The 9,111-nt window shown below is 38.6% G+C and overlaps 1 protein-coding gene across 1 annotated transcript; it reads left to right on the forward strand.

Moving 5' to 3' along the window:
- Positions 1–7,260: 7,260 nt before the first annotated feature.
- LOC120256290 lies at positions 7,261–8,361 on the forward strand. The gene has a single exon (XM_039264001.1). It carries the CDS (start codon positions 7,261–7,263, stop codon positions 8,359–8,361), a length of 1,101 nt encoding a protein of 366 aa, XP_039119935.1.
- Positions 8,362–9,111: the final 750 nt, after the last annotated feature.

The following is a 9,111-nucleotide window of genomic DNA, read 5'->3' on the forward strand; positions in this document are numbered from 1 at the left end:
GCAAAGAGTTTCTTATGTTGTCTTAGACATAAATTGTACATCTTTTGCATATATTCTCTGTAATGAGTTTAAGTAAATCAAAAGTTGAAATACGAGAATATGATTGCATTTTACAATCTACCAACATCGAGGAAATGCTTTTAGGTCATGTGCAATTTGGTGATAACCTAGAGAAGTAATCTTAGTAACTTAGAGAATGACAATTATTTTTTATGCCTTTATTTATCTAGTGTAATTTACCTTTCTCCGCCTTTTTTTTTTGTGTGTCTATGCTGTATAGTGTCTGCTTTTTCTACTTTAAAGTGAGTTGGAATTTAATTATGTGAGTAAAATTTTCCTTTTAGATTTAAACTATCATTTTCTCTTTTTAAGAGCTACCTCCGTTGCTTTTATTTTGCATCATTTTCGTTTGAATCTATTGATTAAGGTATTTCATTGTGTTTACATCTATGAGTGCACCTTAGTGATTACTTAGAATGTAAAATGCATTACATCTATGTTCACAATGGCATGCTCGAAACACTATATCAATCTTTTAATTTTAATCTAGATTTTGATTTTGAACTCATTTCATAATTATGTGCTATAAAAACAAGGAAAAAATAAATCATTGCCTTAAAATAGGAATTGTAAATTTTTATAAATTGTAAATTGTTTGTGATCTGCATTCTTATAAAAACCAACAAAATAATTCTGCCGGACAAGTATAGAGAAAAGGTAGAAAAGGTTTTTGTTTCCATATAATCTCCCGCATGAACCATTACGGTGATTTAATTTATATTTACGGGAAAAAAACCTGCAGGTCTTTTTAAAAATATAGCTTAATTAAAATCCTTATTTTTTTGTGAAGTTGCCATTGTATGGCATTTTTTTCTTTCCCTTTTTTCTCAGCAAGCTTGTTGGAGTCCACATGGGGCGAGCCCTAACGAGCTTGCATATGATTGGTGAACTTGTTCTAGTTCTGGTGAGTCTTAATGAGCTCGTGTTTGGTATGCAAGTTGCCACATTCTTGTCAAGCCTTAATAAGATCATGTGTGACTAACAAGCTCACTTGGCCGTGGCGAGCTTGTTGTCACAATTGGGATAGTGGGCCAAGGTGAGGGTAAAGATTTTTTTTTTAGGTCATTTAGGAAGTAAGGTTTTTTTTCTTCGTATGTTCAAAATGTGAAAAGGCTATGTGACCATTTTTAATATTTATTGGTATTTAATATATGAATCAGACATCATCTATTTTCATTACAAATAACCCCTCATTAAATCAACTAGAGTAGATGTGTAAACTGACAAAAAACAACTTAATTTTATAAAATACTTTGATCATTTTAAATTTTTAAAAGTTTTGAAATATGTTTTTTTTTGTTAGTTTTAATGATTAATGATAGAAACTTACTTTTGGTATAACATTTTTGTGTATGTGTTTTATGGTTTTTTTACAGATAGTTTTGATATTTAGGATAAGTATAGTTGTTGAAGTAAGCGTGTAGAAAAGCTGTAAATTAGGTGGCTGTAAATTAAAAAAAAAGTTATTTTTGGTAGTTACCCATAACTTGGAAGGTTTCTCATGATTGGTTAGAATATTTTCTTATTTGCTAAGATTCCATAAATTGTGGGATTAAGTTAGCATTAATGTGTGTATATATGTTCTATGATTGTATTCCAGAAATTAACAGAAATCAATTCTAATTCTTTTCACAATTTATGTCAATAATTCATAAATTAATGTAAAAGAAGTTTTTTTAATGGCAGCAGTAAAGTGGTGATATATGAGTTATTTATAATAAAAGTATATAATGTCAGATATCTATTTTACATCTTTTATGTGAAAATATTCTATTTTTATTAGGGTTTTTTTGACTTATTGAAAGTTTCATTATAATTATAGTGATTACATTGTGTAAGTACTCCATTTTCCCTTTACCACCTCTTAATAATCTCAAATCAAGTGATTAATTGTTGACTCTATTTGAACTCTTGTATTTCTTATTTCTTTTACCAGGTGACATTATTATTATTATTATTTTTGTTATTGAACTATCTATGTGGTGTTTCTGTAATACTTTAGGATCCAACATCTAATTCCAACACTAGGCAGGAGAGTGCTAGTTTGTATCTACTTCTACTGAAAGTTTGGGTAATTTATAGAAAAGTCTTTTTTATATACCTTAGATTGAATATCAGTCATCATGCTTGCCCATAATCTGTTATCCATCTGCCATTCATTTGTCAGGTTATTTATTCTTATGCAAGCCCAATAAATTTTCCCTATGCCCATTGCTCCAACTAAAGTCCAAGTGTTGCTCTTCGTTTGCATTTTTACCTGTTATAGAGCATGTTCTATGTTACGTTTAAATGCCCATTTAATACCTGTTATAGAGCATGTTCTATGTTACGTTTAAATATCCATTTAATACCTGTTATAGAGCATGTTCTATGTTTCGTTTAAATGTCCATTTAATACTTGTCATGGATTTTGATATGCGGTTCTTATATGTACTATCTCTATCAAATTTAGCTATCCTGTGCAAGGGGTCATACAAAAAAGAGGCATATTATGACCAATCAGGAATTTGGATTACTTTTAATTTCAATGCCATAACCTGAATCTTCAATTCTTTTGGTGTGGAAAATCTTATCCATACATGTTTCTTCCGTATGCCTTTGATTTCTCTTGATTGACTCATTGCAATCATCATATGTATTGCTATTGATGCCTAAATAGCTTCTTCTACTATGTTCTCCTTTTCTTTGTCCTTTTTTTTGAAGAAAATCTTATGTGTGCATCCTTTTAGTATCTTGATGTGTTTGTATTTTGTTTTGTGGTAGGTAAACTATTATGTCTCTTTTGTTTTTAGCCCCAAATCACCACAAATAACAGTCAATGGTAGAAAAAGTGAAATGGTAATGTTAAGCATCATCATCATGTACTTGGCTGGTCAATCTTGTTGCATGACTTATTGATTAGTTAACTTATTGCCATCCACTAGTCAGTCTTGCAGTAATGTTTGTTGACGCTTAGCATTTAGCCTTAATGTATAACTAGACAAGTAGTTGTCTAAGACAAAAAATGAGACAAGGTGTTTTTAATGACATGTTAGCCATATCATTGAAGATAAGGGGATGAAGTTGCAGCTGCAACTGCTGTTCACCACCAAGTCGGAAAAACTTAATGTTAGAGTGGACCTCCTTATCCCGGGTCATAAGGGAGTGTTGTTTCCAATACAACTCCTCTTATTGTAACGTATAGATTGAGTAAACGGGATTACTCAATCCCTGTTTTCTTTCGTTGCTGTCGCTTTGCATGAGCTCAACTTACTTTTTCGACAATAAGAAAAATTTATTACATGCCATACTTATGTTCAATTTGGTGATTATTGCCTTACCATCATCTATGTCAGTCAAGCTATCATCGAGAAAAAGCCATCTACTGTATTTACTGGGTATAATTATCTACTTCCAAAATATAAGGATCAAGATAAGTTCTTTCTGGATGATGGCAATATCCAAGCCTCTTGCTAAGCCTCTTGTTCCCCTCTTGCTCTGCAACTTAGTCCTCCTCTTCGTCGCTCTCCTCTTGCCATGGCAAGCAGGGATCGGCAACCGGCTCCTCCCCCTCCTCTTTCGTAGCCCAAGTCCTGGGCGCAAATTGCTTCCTCCCTTTGCCAATCGGCAGACAATTCTCCTTTGCATAATGTCCAAATCCTCAATAAGCTCAAGGAAGCGACTACTGATTTCTTCAGTGTTGATGGAGGCGCCATGAGCATAGCCAGATTGAAGTTTCAATATGCGATTTACGGGAAGCTATTTGGCAAATCCCCTCCTTTCGCTGAAGTTAAAACGGACCTTATTGCTCAAATGGAGTGCTTACGGAAAAATCATCATCTCCGATCTCCCTAACGCGTTACTCTTAATTAGATGTTCCTCTCAAAAAGCAATGCAACATCTCCTTCTTGACGGTCCTTGGTCCGTCAACGGCATCATCCTCCAGCTTTCTCCGAACCCACATTTCCTTCTTGATTAGGTGTTCCTCTCAGAAACCCTTCTTCAAACCCACATTTGCCAAACTCAGCACTGCTGCAATATGGTTACAACTCCACAATCTTCCCGTGGAGTTCTGGAAAGGAGAAACTTTGGAAACTATTGCCGACCAGTTTGGTACTTTGCTTAAGGTCGATGATTTCACTACCTCCCTTAGCAGGTCCAAATACGCCCTAATTTGTGTTGAAATTGATCTATCTAAACCGCTTAGCCGCGGTTTTTGGATTGGGGAGGATTTACACAGGTTGTTTGTCGTTATTCAGTACGAGCGTTTGCCGACGTTCTGCTATTCGTGCGGTATGGTCGGTCACGGAAGCAACTCTTGTCCACGATCTGTGAAGTCTGGTGCTGCTAAAACCCACTTTCCCCATCCTCAGTGGCAGGTTGAGTCTGGTTCTAGCAAGGTATCAGACTTTCAAGACCAGCATATGGATGATGCTGAGCCTCCGGACCGTCTCTCGTCGGAAAGTATGGATAAAGCGGTGCATAATGCTTCAGACTCCGATTATGGGCCCTGGCTACTAGTTACTCACGGCGGGGTAGCACCCGTGGTCGTGGCGGTGGTACACGTGCAATCACGTGACTCATGGTGCAGCAGCCGCGCAGAGTCCCGTAGTAGACACGTCCCGAGGTTCTGACGTGCGTAGCATACGTGGCGGAAGGAGAGCTGTTGCTAGTGGGCGACCATCTCCTTCTCTTGTCACGTCTCCTGTTGGTGGCGTCGCCGCACAACCCCCTATTCAATGTACCTCTACTAGCCCGCCCATTGCCTCTCCATCTTCCAACGTTCCTATCAATGTCTGTGAGTTCCAAGATTGAGACCCTCCTCCACTTAGTGCTTCACCGCTCGTATCATCCAATCAAATTACCCCCTTTCACGTATCCCCAGGAAAAGAGAAAAATATGTGGTTCTCACCGCCCAAAATCTCCACCCCCCTTTCTTCGATCTTTGGTCCAGCCTCCTACTGTTACCCTCTCTCTTCAAGACCCTAGTCCTCATACCATCCTTGTTGAGAAAGTATCCAATGCTCTCGATGAAGATGATATGGTTGAAGATGAGAGCCAGGAAGAGGAGTCTTCCGAAGAAGACGATGATGATGAGATGTCAGAGGAATTTCTCTCCGACGTTAGCCCAGATGACGACATGACACTCTTTCAATACCAAATGGAAGCTTGCCGAGAGGCCCTAGTGCGAAAAGGCTCAAGGATGCATAGTACCTCTCCAAAGAAAGGGAGAGTGGAAGCCGATGAGCCCTGTTCTTAAGTTTCAACTACTCCTCTTCTCCTCCAGGAAGTGTCTCTTCTTATTTAACTGTTTTCATGGTTGTTACGAACACGATTAAAATCATCTGTTGGAATTGCAGGAGTTATCCTGCTGGAGATACTTCTTCTCGTGTTTTTCGTCTTATTAAAACCCATAAACCTGTTATTGTTTGCTCTGTTGAAACCAGAGCAAATGCTGATCGGGTTGACCGTTTTTTGCAAAAAAATCTCCAAGGATTGGGAGTGGGCAGCTATTCTTTCGGACTGGCTTTTCTGGAGGAATTATTGTGTTTTGGCACAAATCTATCGGAACGGTCACTCCCTTGGCTGCATCCAGACGCGCCCTTCATATCATTATCTCTCACGACATAACTAAAACTTTTCTTATTTCTATTATTTACAACTTAACTCGGTTTAGATCTCTATGCGTTCTCTGGCACGAACTTTTGAAACTTTCTTCCTTGCAGGTTCCTTGGCTTGTTGTTGGGGATTTCAACTCTATTCTCCATAGAACCGAACACATGGGGGGTCCTTTCACCCATTATGACAGAAAAGCCCGGTTCTTTTGTGACTTCGTTGAAAATAACAATATGATTGATCTTAATTACTCTGGCCCTCACTTTACCTGGTGTAACAATCAGCTGGGGTTAGCCCATCGTTGGGCTAGACTCGACAGATGTCTGATCAATCTCGTTTGGGCAGACTTTTTTAAGATCAATAAGCTTTATGCATCTCCCCCGCCTGATCTCTGATCATTCTCCGCTTCTTCTGGCTTATTCTCCTTCACCTACTTCTTTTAAAAACATTTTTCGTTTTAACAATAACTGGTTTGATTTTATAGGTTGTCATGATGCTGTTCGAGAAGCCTGGACCAAGCATTTTCATGGCAACCCCATGCATGCGTTCTCACACCATTTTATCTTGCACTCGTTCTAAACTCAGCGTGTGGCGTCGTAGTGGTGTCAACTAGATCGAGTCTGATTTGATTAATATTGAAGCTGAAATCAATAACTTTGACCATTCTGATTTTAACTCAATCTCTCAATCTTTTTTAATGAATCTTTATACTAATCTTTCGTACTTGCAGCGCCAGAATAGCAACTTATGGGCCCAGCGTGCCCGTATGCTATGGATTAAGGACGGAGATAAAAATACCAGTTTTTTTCATGCTATTACCCGTATTCGTGCCCATACTAACTTCATCTCGCAGGTTGATGATTCTTTGGGTAACCGATGTCATGAAAAAGCGAGTATCGAAAGTGCCTTCCTCACATTCTATAAAAATCTCTGGAGTGTTGCTAATGTTAATTTGGTTAGTCCTCTTGATGCTTTCCCTAGTAATTTTCCTTGCATTACCGACTTAGATGCAGTTTCTCTTACTCGGGAGGTTACTAAGGAAGAAGTTTATCAAACTATTTTAGATCTTCCCACTAGTAAGTCTCCTGGTCTCGACGGCTTTACTGTGGAGTTTTATAGTAATTTTTGGCCTGTTATTGGTGATCATGTGTTTTTGGCCATTCGTTTTTTCTTCGCCAATTCTGTGCTTCCTTCTTCGTGGGGCAAAACTTTTATTACCCTCATCCCCAAGAAGGATAGGCCTAAGAACGTCTCTGATTTTCGTCCGATTTCGCTTTGTAATGTCAATTATAAAATCATTTCTAAGCTCTTGGCAAATCGGTTGCAGTATGTTCTCCCTAAATTGATAGGTCGAGAACAAGCTGGCTTTGTGACTGGTCGGTGCTCGTTTGATAACATTATTAATGTGCAAGAGATTGTTCATACTCTGGAAACTGATTTCAAAAACCCCCCCGAGGATGCTAATTAAATTAGATATTGAAAAAGCATACGATACTGTCAATTGGCGTGCAATTCTCACGATTCTTACTCGTATGAATTTCCCAACGCTTTGGATCTCATGGATTTCTACCTGTTTACAATCTTGCTCTTTCGCTATTCTGGTTAATGGTAGCAATTCCCCTTGGTTCTCTTCGTTCAGAGGTGTTCGTCAAGGCGATCCCATTTTCCTCTCATTTGTTCATTTTGGTGACCCAAGTCCATACTTCTATGCTTAATACTGGTCTTGTGAATTGCATGATTCCTGGTTTCAACCCTAATCTCAATCATAACTTCAATCATCTCATGTTCGCAGATGATTTAATTCTTGTTACCCAAGCCTCTAGGCGTGCCGCCAGGGGCATCAACCAGTGTCTTAATGTCTATGGTTTTCTTACCGGTCAACGTCCTAACTTCGCTAAGTCTCATATTTTTTTTCCTACTTGGTGCAACAAACATGTTTCTTCTCGCATACGTGCTATCTTAAACCTTACTCAAGCCTCCTTTCCTTTTAAATACCTTGGAATCTTGATCTCTCCTAAGCGTCTTGCCGTTTCTACTTTTAAACCAATGATTGATAAAATTCGTCTTCAGTGCAATCGTTGGAGTAACTTTAACCTCTCGTCAGCAGCGAAAGCTACTCTAATCAACTATTCCCTTCTTTCCATTCCTACTTATACTCTATCTGTTTATACAATCCCTGAAGTAGTTATTTCTGAGATCACCAAAGTGGTTAGGAAATTCTATTGGTGTAGGAATGGCAATGGAAAGGGCATTCATAATGTGAACTGGAAAACTTTAAACGAAGGTAAGCCTGAGGGGGGAATTGGAATCAGAAATTTATCTCTTGCTAAATCTTCTCTTATGGCAAAGCATGTCTTTGGTTTTTTAAACAGGAAAGATGGCATTTGGGTTGATGTTTTGAGTCATAAGTATGGCAAATTAGACTTTTGGAGAAACACTGCCTCTGTGAATTATTCGTGGTTTTACAGAAGTCTTCACAAAGCGGCGGCTCAAATCAAACCTTTTTGTCGTATTAATTCGATCAATCCTGCTCTGACTTTTTTTTGTTGGGATCCATGGTGTTTTGATATCCCTATTGCACTTACGCCTACGTTTATTAATATGAATGTGGATGTCAACCTCCTCTCCGTTTCTGATGTTGTTAATGGAGACAGATGGTGTGATACTAGCTTGCTCTATGTGTTTGGCCCCAATTTTAACTTGTAGGAATTGAGTTCTACCTCTATTGACCATAACTCCGGTAACCACTAGATTTGGAATCCTCCTACCAAGCTTCTCAAAATTTCCTCCACTGTCTATTGACAGTTAAATCTTAGCACTCCCCCGGAGGAGGTTTGGCCTGGTTGGCAGCTAATCTGGAAGCTCAATATTACCCCGAGAACCAAACATTTTATGTGGGCACTCTTTCATGGTCGCTTGTCTACCACTAACTTCTTGTACCACTTGAATCTTGGACCCAATGACCCTTGCATTTTGTGTGGTCTCTCCCCTGAAACCATTGATCATCTTTTCAGTCATTGTACTAAAACTAAAGCAGGTTTGGTCTTATCTCAGCCTGAGGCTTAACACTTATATATATTTTCCTAATGGTTTTGCATCCGGTAACTGGCTCACTGAGGGCAACTACTCCAATTACATCAACTCAGTCATTGCTGCAACTGCTTGGATGCTCTGGAAATCCCTTTGTGATATCATATTTTGTAATGCTTGTATCAACCTTCCTACTGTTGTCTGCAGAGCACTAGCCCATGTGCAGGAGTACACTGATTGCAACATAAGTTTAATTGGGCAGAAGCTAATCTTGAACAACCTTTCTAGCTCTGATGACTTCATATTATTCTCACACGTCAGTATCAACCTGGCCACCAAGGTATGTTCTGTGGGATTCTTCATCACTAGCTCTAACTATGTAATTTACATTGCAGGTTGTTGTGCTCATGACATGGATGATGGGTC

This window comes from Dioscorea cayenensis, unplaced genomic scaffold, assembly GCF_009730915.1.
Source record: "Dioscorea cayenensis subsp. rotundata cultivar TDr96_F1 unplaced genomic scaffold, TDr96_F1_v2_PseudoChromosome.rev07_lg8_w22 25.fasta BLBR01001380.1, whole genome shotgun sequence".
Lineage (NCBI taxonomy): Eukaryota > Viridiplantae > Streptophyta > Magnoliopsida > Dioscoreales > Dioscoreaceae > Dioscorea > Dioscorea cayenensis.